This window comes from Vipera ursinii, assembly GCF_947247035.1.
Source record: "Vipera ursinii genome assembly, chromosome: 3".
Lineage (NCBI taxonomy): Eukaryota > Metazoa > Chordata > Lepidosauria > Squamata > Viperidae > Vipera > Vipera ursinii.
Window position 1 is genome coordinate 173,386,837 of NC_139516.1, and position 26,185 is coordinate 173,413,021.

The 26,185-nt window shown below is 36.6% G+C and overlaps 1 protein-coding gene across 2 annotated transcripts in view; it reads right to left on the reverse strand.

Moving 5' to 3' along the window:
• Window positions 1–210: 210 nt before the first annotated feature.
• ATP6V1H (ATPase H+ transporting V1 subunit H) overlaps window positions 211–26,185 on the reverse strand; it is a 28,415-nt gene continuing 2,440 nt past the window's right edge. The window contains exons 2-14 of one of the 2 annotated variants that reach the window (XM_083357598.1): window positions 25,989–26,111; window positions 24,228–24,330; window positions 20,586–20,675; window positions 19,317–19,430; window positions 19,121–19,225; window positions 18,136–18,177; window positions 15,821–15,918; window positions 11,384–11,576; window positions 10,218–10,396; window positions 8,809–8,934; window positions 5,808–5,909; window positions 4,478–4,591; window positions 211–414 (exon numbers count right to left, since the gene is read on the reverse strand). In XM_083357598.1, coding sequence (XP_083213724.1) covers window positions 354–414; window positions 4,478–4,591; window positions 5,808–5,909; window positions 8,809–8,934; window positions 10,218–10,396; window positions 11,384–11,576; window positions 15,821–15,918; window positions 18,136–18,177; window positions 19,121–19,225; window positions 19,317–19,430; window positions 20,586–20,675; window positions 24,228–24,330; window positions 25,989–26,092 — 1,431 coding nt within the window. In that variant the 5' untranslated portion in view covers window positions 26,093–26,111 and the 3' untranslated portion in view covers window positions 211–353. The remainder of the gene's footprint in view (window positions 415–4,477; window positions 4,592–5,807; window positions 5,910–8,808; window positions 8,935–10,217; window positions 10,397–11,383; window positions 11,577–15,820; window positions 15,919–18,135; window positions 18,178–19,120; window positions 19,226–19,316; window positions 19,431–20,585; window positions 20,676–24,227; window positions 24,331–25,988; window positions 26,112–26,185) is intronic. The other variant, XM_083357599.1, reaches the window with a different exon arrangement.

Consider the following 26,185-nt stretch of genomic DNA (forward strand, 5'->3'; position numbering starts at 1 on the left):
TAAAATAAGAAAAAAAAACCCAATCACTTTTCAAAGCAAATCTGATTTGCAGCCAATAAAGAACAATAAAAAGACAATTAAAAATATGGAATAATTATTCTTTATTTTTAAAGACAATAAATACATAAAATAAAGACATTAGACATTAGCTATCTGGAATATTCTGTTGTATTCTTGCTAGCAAATGAAATGATTTACAAGACAAGGTCCTTCAGGCAACAAGATCGTAAGATTTATTGGCAGGAAAGCTCACAGCAGCAGACAGCTAAAGGGACTTCAACTATATTATTTTCTTTTTTGTACTTCAAGCTACTTGTAGCAATTATGTTTATCTCATCAAAGAAAGTTGAGGCTCAGCTTCGTGCTGCAGCTGTTTGAGGCTGTTCTGACTGTAGCTGTTTTCCAAGATATTCCCTACAAAAAAGCAATAGGGAAAACGGAAGAGAGAAAAAATATGGATATTACTTAAATATAGAGTTAATGAAAAACAACTACGGAATTTACTGTTGGAAGGCCAGTCAATCCTTTGGCAGTTCAGAGATTCTACTTTTGAGAACTTATTCAAATCGGAATTTTAAATAATGAAGCCAAATATCAAACAGAATTCATGCTAGTTTATATTAAAAGAGCATGGACAGTATAATAGCTTTAAATGTTATTGTACATCATTACAATAGTTGTTGGAAAAGGTGGTGAAAAACAAGGCTATTGTTTAATTATACAAAACCTTAAAAAAAAACCTCATGTGGCCTCATCAGCTTTGCTAGGAAAACTGGCAATTTCTCTAGAAATACACACACACACACACACACACACACACACACTTCATTCAGTCCCCACAAAATTATCAAAATTATCCAGTGAATTGCCATGCCTAAAGGTGGACTTCTGACTAGGTTTCAACAGTCCTACTTCAATATGTTAAATATTGCACCACATTGGTTGGTATTAATCTCTTCAAATCTAGTAATCCGTAAAAACTGTGCACTTAATATTTATTTTTATTTTATTTTTTTATTTTAATTCCATTTATATCCCGCCCTTTTCCGAAGACTCAGGGCGGCTTACAAGCTTAGCAGTAGCCTTCATTCTATGTATATGCCTGCTTATTAGGGCTTTCACACACACCCCAAGCGGCATTATTACAAAGTCAGCTTAATTGCCCCCAACAATCTGGGTCCTCATTTTACCTACCTCGGAAGGATGGAAGGCTGAGTCAACCTTGAGCCTGGTGGGATGTGAACCTGCACTAATTGCAGGCAGCTGGTGTTACTTAAGGAGGCATTAGCCCACTGCTCCACCAAGGCTCCTAAGATATTTCAGATAAGAAAGAAGTAGAATAGAAGTAGAAACACAGCACTTCATTCTGAATTTAAAAGGGGGGTCTGGAACATGCCATCCATTTAAAGCGCTTGCTACAAGACAAGCAGGGGACCTAACATTTGTGTATTCAAAGGAACTGAATTTTTACTCAGAGCAATTTAATTGTGACTGAATTCTTATTTACTCTGCAAGAAAATATTTTTTTCATCTGCACACATATGCCGGCCCTATTATCTTGCATGATGCACAGAGAGGTTAAAGTAAAAATAACAAAGGCATTGAACATAATCTCTGTAGCAAACACCAGAAGAAGAAAACATTTATTACTGGGGGCGGAAATAGCTAAACCGTGTTAAATTAACTTGGAGAATACTACAGAGAACATTTTAGGTTCTAGTATTTTATGAAGCTTCACATTATTATAAAGTTAATTTCAAACAACAAAACGAAAATTAGCTTTCTAGTTAACACAATGTAGAATTCATAAACACTATACATTTAATGGCATCAGAATTTTATTTTACTTTTAAATAAAGGAATTATACATATGTAATGCTGCCAGTTCTACTAAAGTAAGCCTCAGGAACCATGTACAGTAACTGGTTCTAAAAAGCACTTGTTTGCATTTTTTCAAGGCCAAAAGCCTTGTGCACTGCACAATTACAAATAATTTGTTATCCCAATATCTCTAATGCAGGAATTTAATCCAATAACTTTATATTTTTCTTTTCTTTTTTCTTAACTTTTGTACTGTTGTTTTTATTGCTGTTAGCCGCCCTGAGTCCTCTGGGAGATAGGGCAGCATATAAGTCCCATAATTAATAAATAAATAAATAAATAAATAAATAAATAAATAAATAAATAAATAAATAAATAAATAAATATTGGAAGCATCTTGCAGATCTGAAAACTACTAAACTTTGTTAAAGTCTGCTAAATATATGGTATTTATATATGCTTTCCCCTCCCAATATTCATACTATCATTCAAAAAGAAAACCATACAAAGTTGACTATATATATATGTCTCACAATGTATGGCTATGCTATTTATGCCAACATGAAACAAAAATTTAGTTACTGAATTAAAGATAATTTGATGCATTACCACAGAATAGATGCAAGGCATAGTGGCACAGTTATTGATCAGGTGCTTATCGCAATGGTCCTCTTTGTATGGAATAATGTAGATATCAGTGAGAATCAGACTGATGCCAAAACAGTGAGAAAAATCATGTTTAAGAAGGCCTACTCAGTAATTGCAAAATTATGTTTTTGAATACCACTTTAAAAAAAAATTAAAGGAGTTGTGGTGAGCTGGACTGGGAGGCTTTGCTCATGGTCACTCATGTCATGGTCACCTTCCGTATGGATTACTGCAATGCGCTCTACATGAGGCTGCCCTTTAAGATCAGCCAAGAATGTCAACTAGTCCAGAATGCAACAGCACACACAGTAATGCAGACCCCTAGGCTTGCCCATGTAACATCTTTGCTGTGTGAGCCACACTGGCTTGCAGTTTCTTTCTTGGTGCATTCAACATGCTGGTCATCATCTTTAAAGCCTAGGAACAGGGCTAGGTTATCTGCAGGACCACCTTTTCTAAGAATATCTATCTGCCTACCAGGTCACATAGGGTGGGCACATATCTACTCCCTGCCCCTAAATATTGCAATCCAATGGGAGCTAGGAAGCATGCCTATTCCTTAACAGCCCCTGGGCTGTGGAACACTCTGCACCCTGAAATTTGGCCGCTCTCTACCCTCCTAGCCTTTTGTAAAGCTTTGAAAACCGGGCTTTTCTCCCAAGTGTTGGTATCAGATTGGATAACTGCACACTAAGAGTTTGATTTAACACCAGATTTGTTTTTAGTATTTTAATATGTGTAGTTGTATAGTTTTATTATGGCTTTATGTGTTGTCTTAACTTTTGATTGATCTAAACAACCCACAGAGTTGGTTAGAAGATGGGTGGCTAGATAAATGGTTTAAATCAGACGTGTCAAACTTGTGATGTCACGAGTTTGTGCTGTGTTTCTACTTCTTTCTTATCTGAAATATTAAGTACACAGTTTTTACGGATTACTAGATTTGAAGAGATTAATACCAACCAATGTGGTGCAATGGCACGATTTTGCCATTGCCGGCAATGGGGTGGGGGTGGCTTCCAGATGATGCATCCAGCCCATGGGCCGGCAGTTTGACATCCCTGGTTTAAATAAATAAATAACCAATGTATACAATGCTACAAGAACTATTATGAGAAAAGTCTCGTAGCCAAAGTTTCACAGAGGAAGAACTACTATTTGTAACAGTTAGAGATGGTAAAATTAATCTTATAAGATTACTTTTTTAACTTATAAAGAACCTTGCCCCAGTAATGAGATTCAGCTAATAATGCTACAATCTCAATTCCATTGTATTCCTGACTTTCTGGACTTTTATATGAATACTTTAACTTTTTTTCCTGTCTTTGAGCTAAACATTCTATCACTGATAGTGCTGCATGCATTCTAAGTAGCCACTGAAAAATTGCAGGAAAAATAGAGCCCGAGTAAAGTAGTATTGATTATGTTACGTCTGTTGCATAAGCAATAATGCTATTAAGTTCTAGGAGCTATCTGACAGGGTGTAGATTTCTTGTAACATAAATCCAAAAAACTCCAGTTAATATGAATAAAGTGTACATATAGATTTGTATGTAAAACAAGTAGACATGTTAGTTATTTGTAATTTCTGTAATTAATACATTTTACTATATGTATAGATGTATAAGGAGAATGTATATTAAATTCTATTTATATTTTATCAGTCACATGCAGATAGATTTCAGGGACAACATATTACGGAATAATAACATTTCAATAAAATCTACAAAAAATAAGCAAAAAGCACAAACTGTTAATAACACATTCAGTTATATTTCTTCAAACATCCATTGACAACTCAACAAATACAAATAAATGTACATCAAGTACTGAAATATTAATAATAGAAAAAATATATAGAAAAAAATAATAAAAAGCTATACCAATCCATTTCAACTATATTACTTTCATTTATTTATCAAAAACAATTAGAATATCATTATTAATCACCAATACCTCATAAATAAGATTATTGTCAATACACAAATAACAATTAGCCATCACATACCAATTATGAACCATCAACTTTTGCACAGCAAGTAAGGCATTGTAGCGAACCTGCTGGTCTTCATGATGCATATGATTCATCACAAGCTGTTTTCCACCAAGCTGTTCAATCACACTGAAAGAAAGAAAGAAAGAAAGAAAGAAAGAAAGAAAGAAAGAAAGAAAGAAAGAAAGAAGGAAGGAAGGAAGGAAGGAAGGAAGGAGAGAGAGAGAGAGAGAGAGAGAGAGAGAGAGAAGAAAGAAAGAAAGAAAGAAAGAAAGAAAGAAAGAAAGAAAGAAAGAAGGAAGGAAGGAAGGAAGGAAGGAAGGAAGGAAGGAGGGAGGGAGGGAGGGAGGGAGGGAGGGAGGGAGGGAGGGAGAGAAAGAAAGAAAGAGAGAGAGAGAGAGAGAGAGAAAGAAAGAAAGAAAGAAAGAAAGAAAGAAGGAAGGAAGGAAGGAAGGAAGGAAGGAAGGAAGGAAAGAAAGAAAGAAAGAAAGAAAGAAAGAAAGAAAGAAAGAAAGAAAGAAAGAAAGAAAGAAAGAAAGAAAGAAGGAAGGAAGGTGGTTAGGTGAGTAAGATGACATGGCCAGGTGTATTTTTGACATTGCTTCTTCTTCTGATTTCTCACAATTAGAAATTTCAAATTATGAACTTGTATAGGAGTCACCTTGTTTCAGATTCTAAACAGAAGGTAGAACAGCTCAGCTCTAAATAATCAAAATACACATAACTTTAGCATAAAAAATATAATTAGTTTTCCTTATACAAAAATGTAAATGTAATAATAGACTAGTGAAGTAGAAAATCATCCTACTTCAGAGTCCATAGAAATGTATGTTCTTCAGAAGGTTTACTGACAAAATGGCATTCTCACTTTTCACCTGTCTGGCATTTATTAAATGCAACAGAGAAGCCAGGCACCCATTTGCTCTTGGAATGGCTGCTTGAGAGAATGGAATGCCAGCTAAACTGCAACACTGCAGTCTGTTTTGAATTCACTGTCAATGATTCCAGTGGAAGCAATAGCCAGACAGGAAATATAAACAAAATAACAAGAATTTTTGAAGATAAAAAAAGAGATTAGATTCTTTTTAATTTTAATAGATTTTAATAGATTCTGATTTGCTATGATGTTTTAAAAACCAGTATTAACTTCATTTTCCATGGGGACATTTAGATTATTTTCTACATCTTCAAATAAGCCAAGTAAATACATCTATTTAAAAGCTTAACGCAATTAATAGGACAGTTGTTCCAGGCATTTTATAGTTGCATGCAATCATATAAAAACTTCCATTTACTATTGAAATAGCTATTATAAAAATTGGAAGAAAATGTAAACTTTGCCTACCGTTTTCCTCGAGGATAGTGTCGTACATATTCTCCCACATCATGAGCAGCTACAGCCAAAACCTGAGGATCGTCTGATACTTCCAAAAGTTTTGTCAAAATTCTACAATACAATTTTATGTATATAGTAAGATTAATTTTTTTACAAAATATTTATAAAAATATTTAAATGTTTAGAAATAAATATTTCTAAACATTCTAAATTTTTTACAAATATTTCAACTAAGTCCATATTAACTTATAACTCCACTAACCATATGAAAAGAATAAATTTGACTTCTGGTTCTACCTTGCAGCAACACAGCCAAGGGACTGCAGGGTTCCGCACCCCATGGTTACTTTCGCCCTGCCAGGGGACCCTAAATAGGTCTGATGTCACCCCGGAGAGGCACAAAGAAAGAGGGGCACCCCAATGATAACAGAATGATGGCAGTCAATCCATTCGTTCCGGGGGAAGCCCTCTAACAGGAGAAAGCCTAGCTGCACACCAGCTTCTAGCCCAGGGGTAGGCAACCTCGGCTCTTTTATGACTCATGGACTTCAACTCCCAGAATTCCTGAGCCAGCTTGGCTTGCTCAGGAATTCTGGGAGTTGAAGTCCATGAGTCATAAAAGAGCTGAGGTTGCCTACCCCTGTTCTAGCCCAAGCTGCCAGGAGCCAAAGCCCAAGAGCACAAACCAGAACAATGGCGAACAGTGTGCTTGAAAACTGGGTGAGAGTATTAATCTTCTCTCTTCTATTTTGTAACTGATTCCTTGGAAAAGATGGCCAAAGCAAGAAATCCTCTGAAAGTGAAGGGAAGAGGATCACATCCCCACTCCTCCAAAGACGGAAACGACAAATTAACTTCCAAGGGGGAAAGAAATATACTGAAATTAATATTACTATAGTCTGAATAAATCTGAAAATTAAGAAAACTGTTAAGATTTTATATCCTAAAGAGTCCTCATGAAATTTAAAAAAAAGAAAAAAAAGAAAAAAAATCTTTGTTTGAAAAAGTTGGGAAATAAATAACTACTGACATCCAGTGGAGAACTAGAGCATAGAACAATAGTATAATACTGACTCAGAAAGTGGCAAGATGCCCAGAAATAAAGAATAATCTGTCCCCTTGAACTTTAATAACCCTCAGCTAAATAGAAAACTGCTGGGAACAAAGAAAGAAAATATATTAGGCCACCCATAACCTTAAGAAGTGTCTGGGGGGGAAAAAACTTTAACTGTTGTGTAAGCTCAAGAATTGTTTGCAGAGAAAGAAAAACTTTTGACTCTTGGGTAATCTTCGGGTGGGGGGGGATTTACTGGAAGGCTTTAAGGTGGCGAAACATTTTGCTGCAATTCTGACTCGTTGATAATTCAAAGACCCCTGAACAGAAGAATTGTTATAAAACACTGTTTTCACTGATGTCTTGATAATTGGAAACCATATATAAAGATAAGAACTATATGAGATTTGGTTGTTTGGATTTTAATATTGGCCGGTTTGAAAAGGCTAAACACAGAGACTATGGTAAAAGACTACCTGGAGGGAGGAGACAAAAATGGATACTGCATACCTATCTAAAAGTGACAGGAAACCACATCTAATATTCCCATCTGAAGGACCTAACCTGGAACATCGGAGATATCTGCAGGAGCAATACTCCAAGATGAGACAAATACTTTCCAAGAGGAAATGTATGCAGTGCTACAACATATTCAAATGACAATGGTTTCAAACCATGTTGAGATTAAAAACCACTTTGATGACATAAATGAGCACATATTCAATTTAAAATTACAAATAAAAAACTAAAAAATAAGAATTTGAAAACAGGATGCATAGTGATTTAATAAGATGACTTTTACAAATACAATTGAAATATAAGTCAATCAGAAAAGATGTTATATATAGATGTCATTGTTACTTGTACAAATACAAAAAAGTCTATATCCAACTTTGTATGCATTGAAAATATTAAGAATTATATCTGTCTAATACTGATAAAGATTATTATTGGAAGTAGGGAAGATCAAGGAAACAAATTAATAATATATTGATTATGGAATTATAGAAATTATTGATTGCTTTTTAAATATATGAACCCAGACAAGATGCACTAAAGACTGCCATTGTAAAAAATCAGTATTTTTTTAAAAAAAGAAAATAATAAATTCTCTTATTAAAATATACCATGAAAATATGTTTTATTTTATTCCTTTGTTTACAAATAATAAGGCATATTCTTCAGTGAATTTCTGAACAAAGACATATCGGTATTTTTGAAAGTTGCCAACTTGACTCATATATAACTAAAACTGTTGATTCAATATGCATCCAAATTAGGTTTCAAAGCCAGAAGTCCAAAATACAAATTAAAAAATCACTGACAGCTGTAGGAACATATCAGTTTGAATGGATAATACAAATATCTAAAATATTTCAGCTTCACTGAAGAAATGGAACCTACATATACTTGATGCTGATTTTTAATTTAATGTTATTTATTTTCATTTGCAGATTCCGTGAACCTTACAGTAGCTCATTCTAGAATCTTCAACAGTCTCCATACCTTTCTGGGAAATAAGAGTTGAATATGTTTACCTCTATATATGTGTGCTTCTCTGGAGTTCAACCCTTCTACTTAGTAGAAATGAAGTACAAACATTTGTTCCATCTCATAACACAGAATTTGTAAGTTAATATCTTTGTTGTAGCATATACAACTGAAAGCAATAAAAATGTTATTTGCTTTTTCGCAATCACAAATACATGGTTTTAAAACTGAAGGCTTCCAATAGGAATGCCAAGACAATTCCCAAAACAATAGGGAGAAGGGCTGCAATCTAAAGAATCACCCTCTATATTTTGTTTAAAGAGGAAATGTTTCCCTGAAGTGAAATTTAAACTTAAATTTCATCTTGCCTAGAGGTTTTAAATGCAATTTTCATTCTTCTGAGCAATGTATGCATTTCAATTGTTAAATAAAAAATGAGGAAAAGGAGGAAATCTGGGAACGTACTTCAACAGTTCATAATTCTTTTCATTTAATCTTACAGCATTCTCCCTCCAGAATTTCTCAGATTTGTGAACAGGACTCCATTCCAGTCTTCCCGACTTAATCTCTGAACTATATTCATCAAAAGAACTGCAGAAAAATTGAAGATGAATTTAGGAACAAAAGATCTTTGAGAACAATACATGATATCCTATTGCTTTTTCCACCTGACCTGAACAGCTGCATATTCATAATCTTAACTACCAGACTCAATGAAACATTTTTTTCATGTTTACTGGGCAGTCTAGAAAATGTTTTAAAAGTATTGGCTGTGAACTCTGTTTATACTGAAAGTGTAAAATGGGTATGGGAATACTTAAATGATTTACTCGTCACTCACTATTGTTCTATTTTAGTTTCATATGATATAATAATACAAAGATGATTAAAATTTAAATAATATATATACTTTTAAATTATACAATATAAATACTGAACGTATTATATCAGAAATTATGGAAACACCAAGCATGGGGGCCAGCAAAAACAAATTACTCTTCAATATTGCAAAGTCAGCACAATCCCAGATTGACAATCTTGTATTCTCTTTCTATTTATGAACTCGTTTGCTATCAGTGTAATAGGCAGACTGCCTATTATTCCATGTGATTAAAATTTAATTATGTATTCCAAAATAAGCTAAATGATTTCTTACATCTACCATCCTTTCCCTTTTATGCTTTTTCATGTTTTTGAGTTGACTTCATTTTTTATTTTTTTAATCTCTATTTTAAACTGATGAAAAAATATATTCTTGCTGTTCCTAATACCAAAGAAAAAAACTGCTGTCCTATTGAAGCTGTTTCTCCTACAGTTCCAGTGATTTTAGAATTTCATTTTTAAACTGGTGGTAATATTGCTGAGAAGACTCAAATTCTTTGTTCTAAGAGCGTCTCTTGGAATATTTTCCTTATCGTTCAAAATATGGATTTATAAGCTCCATGAAATTCACTCATTATCCAGATAGCTGAACCATACCATCATTTAAATTTAAAAAGTTAACTATGTTAATAATATTGAATAGTCTTTATTAAATCTACATTGTTTGGCGTTCTTGTTATAACAAGGGATCTAATTGAAAGGCTACTTGTGGTAGCTGTGACAAATGGTAACCACCAGATACGTTTTTAGAACTTTTTGAATTTTAAGTACAAACCATCTAAGGACACAGTTTATTAGAAGAGGTTTTTCTAAGGGCTCTCAAAATGATTTCCTGCAAAGTTTTTAGGAACAGCATTTTTAGATTAACTGTTTACTTAATGTCTAAATTTATATCTGATCATGACTAATGATTTTGTGAGGAAAACAGTTTTAACTGAAATCTGACCAACACTTTTATTATGCCATTTTAAGATTCTAAATGCAAAATTTACCTGAGATCCTGGACACTCTCCCCAAGTTTATCCAAAAGAAATTTTATATCTTCACTTATATCTTCGTCATCATATTTCTGTTGCTCCAAATTTTCTAATTGCTTCAGTACTTTGCACTGGATCATGGCAAGAGCATATTCTTGACGGGTTTCTCTCTCAGTAGATTTTTCTAGAAAATTCTAGGGGGAAAAATATAAGGAATTTTTAAAATGTCATCTATCATAAATGAAAAATAGATTGTTTTGTGATTTGTGCCCATATATTTTAATATTTATTAACACCACTAAGCTGTTCCCTCCAGTAAGCTTACAAGGACAATTTTACAAGTTTTTTTTTACTTTAAATGATACCATTAACAACAGCCAAGGAAACAAATAAAAGGATCAACATACAAATCAACTCACTGCAAACACAAAGGACCAAACTCAAATTATCCTACTTCTGATACATTATGTGAAGTATAATGTACACTCCTCTCTGAAAAAGACTCTAACGCTGGGAAAAATAAAATGAAAAGAGAGGACAATGACCAGCAGCAAAGTAGATGGATGCCGTTACAATGGCAACGGATGAATCATTAGAAAATGGAAACAACCAAGTTAGGAACAGATCATCATGGAGAAAAATGTTTGTAAGGGGTTGCAAAGATTCACCACCAACTTGACAGCACATAATCAATCAATCAATCACCATTAACAACATTTGTTCAGACCTTCAGTTTCTCTAAAACAATTTAGAGAAAATGGTGTTCAATGGCTTTTTTCTATCAAAACTCTTATCAGCAGAATTAGAAAATGGAGATTCCTTTTCCTTCTACAGCTACTGAAACGCCCCCCAAATTCTACTCTGGAGTAATAAGCTTCCTTGCCTGTGAAAGCTGCATGAAGGGAAGGAGATTCTGAGTGTGCGAGTATAGTGGATTTGGCTTCACAAGTTTAAAATCTGAAAATATTAAGAAAAAGCGGTTTGGCAGACACAAAATTTACCACGCAGTTTAATGCTGCATCTCTCTCTCTTTTTAATAGGCAATGTAAGTCTTAATTCAAGGCTTTGGCACAGATAACCCTCACCCCAAATAGTCCCCCTAATCAAAATTGAGACACCTTGTAACCAACTAAGTATTGCCAACAAATGTTTCATCTAGTCAATGTGCTTCATCGACTCACCCGAAATGCTGCCAAAATGATCCTGGTTACTTTCTCTTTTACAGACTCTTGAAGGATGTCAGATAAAACAGGAACAATATTATAACGCCGCAAGTGTTCACACATTTGAGGACTAAAGGCCAAAAGCCAGACAGAGAAAATCATCTGATACTGAAGCTGGAAACCACACTTGTTATTCAATACTCCCATTATACTGGAGGAGGAAAAAAATACATATAGAAAATACAGTTTCTATCTGATCAGTCTCCATTTTATCTTTATTCCCAAGATCTCGAAAAGCTGGTCTCTCTTTTTTTAATAAAGGTAAGGGGAAATCTTGTAGAGCCTTTTTTAGAATTCTTTTAAACAGCAATGGCCATGGGAGGCATCTGTATTTTTTCTGGGTAATGAAGTTACATGTTTTCCTGACAGCCACAACTATTATTAATTTCACTGCTGAACTGCACTTATGGAGTGGCTTGATTGAACATTCAACCTGAGTATATTTTCCTCCCCCTTCATGGATTACTGCCTTCTCGTGGCGAAGGGGCTTGCGTAATTCAATGAAGCTATGAGCTATGCCATGCAGGGCTACCCAAGACGGAAAGGTCATAGCAGAGAGTTCTGACAAAACATGATCCAATGGAGAAGGAAATGGCAACCCACTCCAGTATCTTTGCCATGAAAACCCCATGGACAGTACCAAAAGGAAAAAAGATATGATGCTGGAAGATGAGCCCCTCAGGTCGGAAGGCGTCCAATATGCTACTGGGGAAGAGCAGAGGGCTAGTACTAGTAGCGCCAGAAAGAATGAAGCGACTGGGCCAAAGCCGAAAGGACGCTCAGCTGTGGATGTGTCTGGTGGTGAAAGGAAAGTCCGATGCTGTAAAGATTTTTTCTCCATAGGAACCTGGAATGTAAGATCCATGAATCAAGGAAAGCTGGACATGGTCAAACAAGAGTTGACAAGACTGAACATTGACATCTTAGGAATCAGCGAACTAAAATGGACAGGAATGGGTGAATTTAATTCAGATGACCATCAGGTATACAATGCAGGCAAGAATCCCTCAGAAGAAATGGAGTAGCCTTCATAGTCAATAAAAGAGTAGGAAAAGCAATACTGGGATACAATCCCCAAAATGACAGAATGATCTCAGTTCGAATCCAAGGCAAACCATTCAATATCACAGTAGTCTATGCCCCAACCACCGGTGCTGAAGTTGATGAAATTGACCGGTTCTATGAAGCCCTACAGCACCTTATAGAACTAACACCAAAAAATGATGTCCTTATCATCATGGGGGATTGGAATGCTAAAGTAGGAGGCCAAAAGATAACCGGAATAACAGGCAAGTTTGGCCTTGGAGTACAAAATGAAGCAGGGCACAGGCTGATAGAATTTTGTCCAGAGAATACAATGGTCATAGTAAACACTCTTTTCCACAACCCAAGAGACGGCTCTACACATGGAAATCACCAGACGGTCAACACAGAAATCAGATTGACTATGTGCTCTGCAGCCAAAGATGGAGAAGCTCTATACAGTCAGTAAAAACAAGACCAGGAGCTGACTGTGGCTCAGACCATGAGCTTCTCATTGCAAAATTTAGGCTTAAACTGAAGAAAGTAGGGAAAAGCACTAGGCCACTCATGTATGAACTAAATCATATCCCTGACAAATATACAGTAGAGGTGACAAATAGATTTAAGGAATTAGATCTGATAGACAGAGTGCCTGAAGAACTATGGACAGAGGTTCACAACATTGTACAACAGGTAGCAACTAAAACCATCCAAAAGAAAAAGAAATGCAAGAAAGTAAAATGGTTGTCTGAGGAAGCTTTGCAAATAGGAGGGAAAGGAGGGAAGCGAAAGGCAAGGGAGAAAAAGAAAGATATACCCAATTGAATGCAGAATTCCAGAGAATAGCTAGAAGAGATAAGAATGCCTTCTTAAATGAACAGTGCAAAGAAATAGAAGAAAACAATAGAATAGGGAGGACCATAGATCTCTTCAAGAAAATTGGAGAGATGTGTTGTGACTCAGGGCCAGCCTGTGGGTCCGACAGCCGGGTCCGATGTATCGGAGGACTCAGATGTGGGGGAGGAGGGAAACGAACCGGCTGATGATGATTTGGAGGCTTTGCAGAGTCCTCAGCCGGGAACCTCTTCTCAGCTGTGTGAGCCCGAGAGTGCGGAGGATGATGACCCACAGCTGGCCCTGTTCAAGGACGCCCGACGCAGGAGGCAGACGAGCAGGGACAAACAAAGAAAGGCTATGGGACTCCTCGGGAGGAGGCACAGGGAGACCACGCCCTGAGCTCTCTATAAAAGAAGTGTTTGGGGAGGGGCTGGTTGCTGAAAGCAACTTTTTCCGTTTGAGAAGTCAAGCTCTTGTATTTTTGTAACAGTGTAATTAAAACTTGGCAGAAGCCTTTTGGTCTTGGACGCTTTCCAGTCTCTTCTTTTGATTAGGGGTGCGAGAAGAGGGCTGGTTCAGAACAAGATGAAGGGAACGTTTCATGCAAAACTGGGCATGATAAATGACCAAAATGGCAGGGACCTAACAGAGGCAGAAGAGAATAAGAAGAGGTGGCAAAATTACACAAAAGAACTATACAAGAATGAGCTTAACATCCCTGATAATCACGATGAGGTGGTCACTGACCTCGAGCCAGACATCCTAGAATGTGAAGTGAAATGGGCCTTAGGAAAGCTGAGCAACAACAAAGGTAGTGGAGGTGACAGTATTCCAGCTGAGCTATTCAAAATCTTAAAAGACGATGCAGTAAAAGTGCTACACTCAATTTTCCAGCAAATTTGGAAAACTCAACAGCGGCCACAGGATTGGAAAAGATCAGTTTACATTCCAATTCCAAAGAAAGGCAATGCCAAAGAATGTTCAAACTATTGCACCATTGCACTCATTTCTCATGCTAGTAAAGTTATGCTTAAAATCCTACAAGCTAGACTCCAGCAGTATGTGGATTGAGAACTACCAGAAGTACAGGCAGGATTTCGAAGAGGCAGAGGAACTAGAGATCAAATTGGCAACATACGCTGGATCATAGAGAAAGCTAGGGAGTTCCAGAAAAACATCTACTTCTGCTTCATTGACTATGCTAAAGCATTTGATTTTGTGGATCACAACAAACTGTGGCAAGTTCTTAAAGAGGTGGCAGTACCAGACCATCTTATTTGTCTCTTGAGAAACCTATATGCGGGTCAAGAAGCAACAGTGAGAACTGGACATAGAACCACTGATTGGTTCAAAATTGGGAAAGGAGTCCGGCAAGGCTGTATACTGTCGCCCTGCCTATTTAATTTATATGCATAGCACATCATGAGAAAGGCAGGGCTAGATGAATCAAAAGTTGGAATTAAGATTGCCGGAAGAAATATCAACAACCTAAGATATGCAGATGACCACTCTAATGACAGAAAGTGAAGAGGAACTAAAAAGCCTCTTGCTGCGGGTGAAGAAGGAGAGTGCAAAAGTTGGGTTGAAACTTAACATTAAGAAAACCAAGATCATGGCATCCGGTCCTCTCAATTCCTGGCAAATAGATGGGGAAGAAATGGAGGTAGTTACAGATTTTATTTTCCTGGGCTCCAAGATCACTGCAGATGGGGACTGTAGCCAAGACAGCACACTAAAAAGCAGAGACATCACCCTGCCAACCAAAGTGCATATAGTCAAGGCTATGGTCTTCCCAGTTGCAATGTATGGCTGTGAAAGTTGGACCATAAGAAAGGCTGAGCGCCAAAGAATTGACCCTTTGAACTATGGTGCTGGAGAAGACTTCTGTGAGACCCTTGGACTGCAAGGCGATCAAACCGGTCAGTCCTAGAGGAGATCAACCCTGACTGCTCTTTAGAAGGCCAGATCCTGAAGTTGAAACTCAAATACTTTGGCCACCTAATGAGAAGGAAGGACTCACTGGAGAAGAGCCTAATGCTGGGAAAGGTTGAGGGCAAGAGAAGGGAACGACAGAGAATGAGGTGGCTGGATGGAGTCACTGAAGCAGTAGGTGTGAGCTTAAATGGACTCCAGAAGATGGTAGAGGATAGGAAGACCTGGAGGAACATTGTCCATGGGGTTGCGAGGGGTCGGATATGACTTCGCAACTAACAACAACAAATATTTTCCTCTAACTTAAATGTCCTGCAGCAACTCCTCAACATTCAATGCAATTTAATTCACGTTTACTGTGAACAGAATAGCAATTTTAAATGAATTTAGATTTGTGTTTATCATCCATTATGCCAGTGTTTCTGCCCATAATATAATGCAGTCCCCATTATTCTTTTAAGTACAATCGTCTGCTTATCAACAGAGAATATCTCTTTTAAAAGACATTACAATGATATTCTGTTAAATCAGATATCTAAATATGGCCCAAGAAGATAGTCCACTAAAACAGCAGACACTGATATTTGTCTTACAAATACTTACCAGTTTACTCCATCTGATTCTACCCATGCAAAACGGTATTCATTGACTCTGAGCATCAACTGCAAACACCCAGCAACACATTGGACATATTGTGAACTCTACATGAAAGAAGAATATACTTCCCTAAAGATATGTACATAACATGATTTAAGTAAGAAGTTCTCAAATATTTATTGATCCTGAAAGCAGAATCTGGCCCAACACTAGAAATGCCTGTTACTACTTTCAAGTTGGAGGAAGCCGAATTTAAAAAACAAAACAAAATGTTCACTGCAATTCATCAAATATATCAGGCTGTTCACTGGTTTATTAAGACTTTGGGTTACATGCACAATAACTTTCTCAATACTAGATTCTTAGGTAAGTTGCAATATCCTTTTGAACTAAGACCTTCTACAGTACCTATAGACAATGCATGTTAACAACATTGTCTTGTTTTTCTATAGATTCCTACGATCTATACAAATATATTTATAAGATTTATTTTTTAAAAAACCCTATTTATCTAATATGGAGTGTAAGGCTGATTTTTTCAAAACGATTAATAGAGTAACAACACTGAAAACACATTCTGTGCTGATTAAAATATTCACATTTGAACTTAAAAAGCAAGAAGTACTCCAAGCCAGTAATGAATGTGGATTATTTCATTCTTTCATACCCTTATATAAAGAGAAAATAAACAAAAATCTGGTGCCACAAAGCACTTAAACCAAAATAGGTTATGATTTCAGAAGAAACTCATCAGAACTAAGTGCATTAGGTCCTTTCCAAGATTGAATTTAGTCAAATAAAAAAGGCCCAGATCTGTTCTGAAGTAGAACTTGCAAGTTCTTGCATGCCTACTCATAGCAGTGACTGATTTACAAAATGTTCAGCATGCAACCAAGCGATATTACTACACTGCTTCCAAAGAACATCTAATAAGTAGTCATGTAGTATGCTTCATATATACAGTAACTAACCCAGACAGTTGTGATGGATATATCTTATTTTGCAACAGGAAACTAAACAAAAGTATTTCAACCTTTATACACAAAGCAGAATTTTTCTTAATTATTATTAATTATTTTCCTACTATTAAGATTCCAAAATAGAAACAACGTATATTTTTTTTCTGAATGAACATTTAAAATGAAGCTATAGTATCTAAAAACAGTCAATGTGTCTTACAATATTACACAAGCAAGTACTGTATTAAAAAATCTAGTAAGCTGATAAGCTCTTGTGCTTCTTCATCTATGCACACGCAAAAACATCATCAGCAAGTTGTTGAAGAATCCATCAAAATTCCAGCTTCTATTCCTTTTAACTAATCATATTTAGGGTCAAAAAGTCTCCACAAGGTAGCTAATTATGTCAATCCCTTTATGAGGACTAACTAAGAGAACATGTGTACCCAAACTGTTGAGTTTCCCCAAATTTATCAAATGTGACTTAAAGAAGGATAAGCTTGAAGTTCTTCGGGGAACAGCAGAGCCAATGAAGTTTCCCTATTAATCAGTTTTCCATTTGATTTCAAAATGTCCCAACTGCTGCCTCTCCAGAGATGCCATGTTCAAGGCTTGAAAGCTAAGCAGTGCTCTTTTGTTGGGTTGCTATGCTGACTATAGCTGGTTGTTCACTAAAGGTTACTAATACTGTTCCTGCATTCTCTTATGACTATCTACACACAAGCCGCTACCAAAGCAGCTTACCACAACCTGTCTTCTAGCTTGAGGATGCCAGCATTTCAACTGGGTCCCAGTTCTCATTACAACATACCATCCTTCAATCATCCACACATCCTCCTCTTCAACAAAACTGACTGAAGAGCTAGGAATATCCTAGACATGATTTCCTAAATACTTCAGTGCTGCATGCAGTGCTATTACATTGCATCCTTAGATTCTCTAAGCCAGGCATGTCAAACTGCCGGTCTGCAGGCTAGAGGCATCATACTACGTAAAACCGCGCCCACTCCACTGTCGGCAATGGGGGAAAAGTCGCGACACGTCGTGCGATGTCACATGACGTCGTGAGATAGACCTGCCTGCTCTAAGCTAACAGCCTAGTTTTGCAAATTCTGGCTGATAGGTTTCCATCAGGCACATTTTAGTAGACACTTCACTAGGAAGCCTTAGACACTTGAATGAGTAAGATTTTAGAATAAAAAGAGAATTGAAAGAGAATTCAAATAAGTATTATTTCAAGAGCTTCCTACTAAAAAATAATTTAGTATATCCTGCTGAAACCAGGCTAGCTTCCTATTGCTACCAAAAAGAACTAACGTTAACCCAGATCCAGCCTATATTCAGGAAGAAATAGATACTTACATCAGTTCCAGGTTCATTAGCACTTCCAGTACCACGTAGTTTCTGGCATAAAACAAAAAAGATACACTCAGAATTATTTTTATTTAAAGGAAATTTACACTGATTTTTTTAAAAAAACTACAGAAACATAAAAGAAAAAGTAGGAAAAAATAAAAAGGCAAAAGAAAAAAACAAAGTTAATAGAAAGTTTCTAAAGAAGCAATTCCAATGTTTGCATCAATTACAAACACAAGTTATGTTCTGAAGATTCATAAAGAATAATGGGTACAGTATGTCCTTTTTATTTCATTCTCATGTATGGGCTTTTTAACCTGAAAATATCCACAAAATTACCCAGAATTCAGTCAAGTTCATGTCATTTGGACTTCAGGAACATATTTAAATATTTCATACTGGAATATTCTGCTTTGTTTAATAACAGTAACAGTAGTAGTAGTAGTAGTAGTAATAGTAGTTGTAAAGTAGTAGTAAAGTTGGAAAGGACCTTTGAGGTCTTCTAGTCCAACCCCCTGCTCAGGTAGGAAACCCTATACAATTTCAGACAAATGGTTGTCCAGTCTCTTCTTTAAAACTTCCAGTGTTTCATTAATCAATAAAACAGAAGTCTACAGGTTTCTCTAGAGCTTACCGTCATAGTAAAATATAATCATGACTTCTGTGTTGTAATACACCAGTAATTTTTCTTAGCATAAAAGCTGGTAGGAAATTTTCTAGTTGTGTAATGCTACCTGGTGGTACTCAAATACACAGATTAGTTTCATGCATTTTTCAGGAGAAGGCCAGCAACAATGATATGTCCATACACCCCATATTGACCAACTTTATTGAAGCCCAGTGAATGTTTGTAGGCTCATCACTTTAAAAAGATGTCTCATTGAAAGTAATATAATTCCACCAATATAGATGCAGCACAGAATCGCAGAGTAATTTCTGTTTTAATTGAAGTAATTTAATTTACAGATATTTTAAGTATGACTACATATACCTGTGAACTAAGATGAGTTTTAATCCAATTGAAGTAATAATTTAAGTCACTGCCTTCCATCAGGTCCCGTCCCCAAGCTGCTAGTTTAGCAATAATTCTGGCAGCCTGAAAAACAGTAGAGAAAACAGCATTTCAGTTCTTTCTAGAAGAATATACTACTTGGCAAATTTGGGGTTTTTATTGATTGAAAGTTTACCATATGCACAGTGAAAAGATCCTGACGATTCAACATTGGCAGGAAATAAGACCATGCAGTGTTCTTGTCCCTCTTCGCGTAGTCAAAGAAAATAGTAACCCGCTGGTGATTCTCCTGTTGAAAGAAACAGATTAAATGAACTATACTGATACCAGCGTCGAAAGATCATGACTGATACTTATATAGGATTTAATTCAAAATGGTTCCAGCAAGATAGGCAATGCATATAACACATACAAAGAATTACATTTTGATGTTTATCCTGCATAAGTGCTATGATTAGGTGATAATAGTAAACTAGATCAAAACTGATGATAATGCACCATTATCGACACATCCTGCAGTCCATTTGCCATTTGATTCCCTTGCTGTTGCAATATATCCATTATCATAGCACTTAAAAAGATCTTCAATGAGGCATATAAAAGTGCTAGATCGAAAAACAGCCCCTCCCTGCAATTTAATGTTTTGATAAAATTACACACCATTAAAAATGCAAATAATTGTGATATTTAGCAAAGCCAAACTACAAAAAGTATTCTAAGTTAAATTGCAAGACACAAACTTCATTGGAATAATACCTAAGAATAAAAGGATCATTTATTAATTCAGATGCTATAAATACAGTAGTAAACATTATTTGTTTTATAGGATTCAAGCCAAGAGAAGGAATTGATAAAGCAAAACTAATTTAATATCTCTGGCCATGTGTATCAGAAATGAAGATGCTTATGAGAATAAATAATATTTCCAGATTACCATGACTTTATATTATTCCTGAAAAGCAACAGGCAATCATTTCTTTTAATATAAGTATGGCATACCAGTTAGCAGTCTAATTCTGCATTTTTCACCAATCCAGACCCAAATAATTCTGAACCAGCTCTCACAGATATTAGCCAAAACTATCAGCTGAATGAGATAGCAGGGCATAGTCCATAATATCTGGAGGATACTAGGTTGACTACTCTTTATTGTATAGCATGATGAAAGTCCTGCTTATTGAGAAGCAGCTTAACAATTAGATTAAACTTTCTTTGATACATTCTGCAAGTAGATCAACTGATGCATTATTTGTTTTCAGGATATAAATATAATCATGCCAAAATGTAAAGAATGGCTAAAGTATTTTCTAAAAGACTGTACTCACAGGAAGTGTTATCTGCCCAGCATTACTGGGAAAGTGGATATAAAGTAAAAAGCCAGCTATACTGAAGTAAGAAACCTGCATATCAATTAGTTAATCATGAAAATAGTTAATGAACGTACCTGTAGCATATCATCAACCATAGTTAAAATGTACTGAACTGTCTGTTCCTTGGAGATATGAGTCATCAGACTTATGAATGTTTTAGCACACTAGGAAAAAAATAATTTTTTAGATGTTGATTTGCTACAATGCTTTCATGAAGCACATTATTATTGAACAAACTCCATTCTTTCAGTTATCACTGAAACAACTGGACTTCATATGGAGGAGCAACAACAGCTTTATTCTTCTCTTCATTATATAAAAATAAACACTGCATATATTCTGTTACTTCTAATTCAGATTCATACAAATATTTGCTGTGATTTGTATGAGGAATAGTAAAGACTTGCCCCTAAAGTAAATTATATATGTTAAACCACATTAACCAAATGGAAATATGCTGAAATGCCAACTTGATTTTCAAAAGTAACTTGGGGAAAAATAAACAAAATCATTTGTAACCAAATGCTCTGGAAGGTTGCCTCTTTTTTCCTTCACTCTTCCAAAAGATTAGAACTGTAACAGCTGAACATTAAGAGAAACAAGATTGCATTTACACACCGTTATATTAAAATGGATATTTCTTCAAACAATTTTTTTAAATTTTATTTTAATCCCATTTATATCCCGCCCTTCTCCGAAGACTCAGGGTGGCTTACAATTTAAGCACAAACCAATGTGCTTAGCAATAGCCTTCATTCTATTTCCTTAATGGATTTTACTGGCTGGTGGAGAATATAATAAAATAACTTAAATAAATAGAACTATGAATATATACCCATGCAAAGAAGTCTTCCTGACACCCTCTCACCTATGCTGCCCTCCACAAGCTTTCTTAGAATATTCATAAATATTTCACTAAAGTGGGGGAGAAGGGAAAAGAAAATATCCCTCTAGATTCCTTTGCAAGAAATAATTGTGTACATAAGGGTTGCACAAAAATGTTACATTTCAGATTCTAAAAATTTATTCTGATTTTATATATATAAAAAAAGTTTAGCTATAGTTGAGAAAAAGAAACAAGTACTCCAAAAAAACAGCTTTCATTAGTTTGCAGCCTGCCATCGCAGAAGCTGCAAGGGGTGAGACCCCCCGCCCGCTTGCTCGCACACACACACACACACACACACACACACACACACATGCATGGGTCTGGGATAGGTGAGATGAGAGCAATGCAAAGGCAACAATGGGGGAGGAGTCAAAATGTGAAGCCTCTACCCACTGCTGCCTGCCTGCTGCCACCTCTGCCCACAGCCTCTGGCTGCTTAAAAAAAAAGCAGGGCAAGGAGGGAGGGAGGGAGGGTGGGTTAAGGTTAGGAAAAAGGAGGGAGGGAAGGAGTAAGGAAAGAAAAAGGGGAGGAAAGAAGGAAGGAAAGAGGGAAGGAAGGAAGGAAAAAGGAGGGAGGGAGGAAAGAAGAAAAAGGGGAAAGGGAAGGATGAGGGAGGGAGGGAGGGAAGGAAGGAAGGAAGGAAGGAAGGAAGGAAGGAAGGAAGGAAGGAAGGAAGGAAAAAAGGAAGGAAGGAAGGAAGGAAGGAAGGAAGGAAGGAAGGAAGGAAGGAAGGAAGGAAGGAAGGAAGGGGCAATTTGGTTGGAAATGCCTCAGTTCAAAGGAAAAAGCAATTTTGGGTTCTTGTTTTGTCACAGACAGAACTTTGTTGGCAATCCAAGTTAACTTTGGTATTCTTGAATTGTGAGCTCTTAGGAAAGTAGCCCTTCCTTGTTTGTTGCTAACAGCCATTTCCAGTGGAGAAAACAGGAGAAAGCAGAGTGGGAAAAATATTTTCATTTGCTATATTTCCAGTCTAAATTAGACCAAGGCAAGGTCCCTACAAGAGAGCTCTTTTAAGGATTATGTATTAATAGAAAAGCAGCTAAGCTACCTCTGTTCCTCAATGCTAAAGCTGTTCCACATAAAAAAACGGAGGAGCTTTAATCAACTATCACAGCCACCATTTTGACAGTTTTGCTCTACTGTTGTCTGTGGACGCCCCCAATAAAGGCAAGCACGGGATAAAGTGAGGCTGGTTTTTCTCAATCTTTTAAGTGGCCACAAACTACTAGCAAGAGTGGCATTTGATCACAAGGCAAGGAGGCATCGAGAAATGTTTCCCCTTTTGCATTTGAGCATCCAAGAAGGGACAGGAAAGGAGAAAGGGAAAGAGGAAAGACAAAGAAAAAGAAGGAAAGAGGGGAAGAGAGCAAGGAAGGAAAAAAGGAGAGGGGAAGGAAGAAAAGAGAAGGGAGAATGAAGAGGGAAAGAAAAAAAGAAAAGGGAAGAAGGAAGGAAGGAAGGAAGGAAGGAAGGAAGGAAGGAAGGAAGGAAGGAAGGATGGAAGGAAGGTTATAATGAGAGGAAGGGAGGCTCTGAGGGAAGTCCTGCCTTAGCACTTGGCCACCAGCAGCCCTGCTGCCCATTCGCCATCCCCTTGCCCCTTCCTCCTGGTCTAACCTGGTGGACTCCCATCCTATTGCGAAGGATGCTTTGTTTACAAGGCCAGGTCTCCTCGCATGGAGGGGGAGTGGGCCTCCCTCTGACCCACGCACTTTGCCCTTCTGCATCCACCATGAGCAACCTGGCCAAGGAGTGAGCACAGCAGCAGCAGCAGCGCCCCCTCAGGAAAGTGGGGCTGGACTGGGTTGAGCTGCAGGGTCCTGGTGCCCTGGGAGGGCCAGGTTGGGCGCTTGCCCTCCACTGCCCAGGGCTCTGAACAGCCCGTACCACCATCTGTGAGTCTTCCGTGCAGCCCAAGAGGGACGGTGAGGCTCCTCTGATGGACTATGCCCTGGTGCCCACCCCAGTCCTACTCCCCTCCACTGGAGACCCCTGGATCCCCCCACAGCCCCCCACCCACCCACCCCACACAAGCACCCCACAGCCATTGACTTTGCTTGTCAAAAGGTTGCAAAAAGGGATCACATAACCCTGGGACACTGTGACCATCAGAAATATGAATCAGTTGCCAAGCATCCGAATGTAAATCATGTGACCCAGGGGAATGCTGCAATGGTCGTAAGTGTGAGAAATGGTCATAAGTCACTTTTTCAGTGCCGTTGTAACTTTGAACAGTCACTAAGAGAACTGTTGTAAGTTGAGGACTGCTTGTACTTTATCACTTTGTTCCTTTTTTTGGTCATAAAGTTTTTGACACCTTGCTAGGCAACTGGTGGTACTCGAATATTGTCTTATCCTAAAAGGGGTGCAATCGGTGAAAAGGTTGAAAAGCCCTGTTCTAGAAAGCCATATCAAATAACAAAATGTGAATACTGTTTCAAGATTGATTGTTAATAATAGCAAATAATTTGTAAAAGAGTACTCAGATAAACATATTATACTGCTGAATAATTTTATTGTGGCAAAACCCCACAGAGGTCAATAGGATTTATTTCTAATTTGAGAAGTTTGTAAAATAATATACTGTAATATAATAGGGATTAACTGCTATTTCCTGGAGAATATTTGTCGGGGCACACACTATTTTTAAACTGTCAAAATAACTTAGGTATGTCACATTAATAATGTAAGTAGTTTGAAAAAACTGTGACTACTGCATACAAGAACAGATCTTTCCAAACCAAATAAATTACAATAACAAATAAAAAATAAAACCAAAACAATTCAGAAGACTAATTATTTGCCCCACAGAAATGGTATTACTTGATTGCCTTCTGCTTGTATTAATTCTTGCTTTTCTTCCGGACTCCGTTTTTGTTCAAATCTTTGAATGAATTCACAGTCTTCTCCTGAAATCATTAGCCCTCTGTAAAAGAAAAAAAGAATCTTTTTTTAGCACTTCTGATTTGTAGCCTTCATTCTTTTGTGCCCCCAGAACTCCCACAATTGCTTCTAAAATCATTTATATGAAATGATGAACTGGGTGGGCTATCTTGGCGACAAAATGTTACCTCATAAACAAAAGCTTTATGTCTCACATTTAAAGTATTTACCACTCATCTTAGACTTAGTTTCAAGAATTGTTTAAAAGCTCCTTAGACAATGTGAGCATATTTTTCTTTTGTTTAAAAATATACATGTGTCCTTTATGTAAGCCATGTCCTGGCTGTCTTCTGAAAATACATTATGCCCCTGCCTCCTCAAATTTGTTACAATATGTATGTTTTAAGTCAAAGTTAAGTTAATGTTTCAAGACAAATTGGCTCCTCTGTATTACTTGAAGGTTTAAATTTTATATTTTACATCTATTTTCCACAGCACAGTTTATGCTGCTACCACAACAAACAATTCCAAGTACATTTCTGTTATCTTTTTGTAACATTTTTCTTATGACATTTTCCATCAACACACACATTGTTTAAAAAATAATAGATTTATTATTCCTAACACATTTGGCAAACCCAGTTTAAGAGTAGAACTAATATTAATAAAGATCAAGCTCGGAACAGATTATCATGGAGAAAATCTATGTGATTGCTAAGTATCAACATCAACTTTGTGATACATAATCAATTAATAATGGCCAAATGTATTAAAAGACAAAATGAACTGAATTGACATTGACAACTAGGCAAAAGCAAATTGAAATGATTTGAATTGGACACTTTTATCATAAGATCATATAATTTCTTACTTAAGACACACAAAAACAAGAAGGAATAACATTACTTTCATAGGCAGGAAGGATATCGCCTAGCCAATATTTTGGTACAAAGAAATAAACAGGTTCATACAATCAATGTCTTGGGCATGGGGGGAGGGGGCAGAATACAGAAGAGTATGAAAAACCTTGTCCATCTATTTATCCCAATAAGCTTTAATTTTCAAGTATCTTCAAGAAGAAAAATGAAGCCAACAATAGAAACTTGTTTTGCTACGAAGCAATAATTTATTAACATAAGTAGTGGGATGAGAAGATATGGAAAAGGATATAGTTAGCTCTCAAAAAATACTTGTACCCAGACTATATATCTTTCTCAATATATAATTGATTAAAATATAGTAGATGGACAAGTTGCTATTCTGAAAACCTGATTTTAGCTAACATTTAATATGTTACTAGAAGCACGGTTCACAATAATATATACTACTACACTGAAATATCTTATTACTAATAACTGACAAATCATTTTCCCCAATTTCCACTGACTCAAGATTTTTCCATGTCTTAAACAGTGCTCTACTTTCCAATACAGCTACTCTAAAAAGTGGCCCCCAACCTTTTGGGCACCAGGGACCGATTCCATGGAGAGAGGTCTTTCCACAGAGCAGAGGGGGCGTGGTTTTGCATGCTGCCTGCATCCCACAGATGGGGCTTCACTTGTTTGCGTGACCCAGTTTCTGGCATGCCATGGCCCAGTGCCAGTCCACAGACCAGGGGTTGGAGACCCCTGCTCTAAAATACGCAACTATTTTAGAAAAATTATGCCATTTATAAACATTTGTACCCATTTCAAAACTTACTGTAGATACAACTGCCAATTTACTTTATTAGCCCGAACTTCAGCTGCTTTAGCAGCAATGATATTGGTTGGGACAGCAGCATCAACAGCACCCCGGATATCCATAATTACTGTAATTTAAATCCTATTAAGGAAAGAAAGATAAATATGAGTTTACAATAAACCTGAACAATGCTTCAGACAATACACGAACACTGA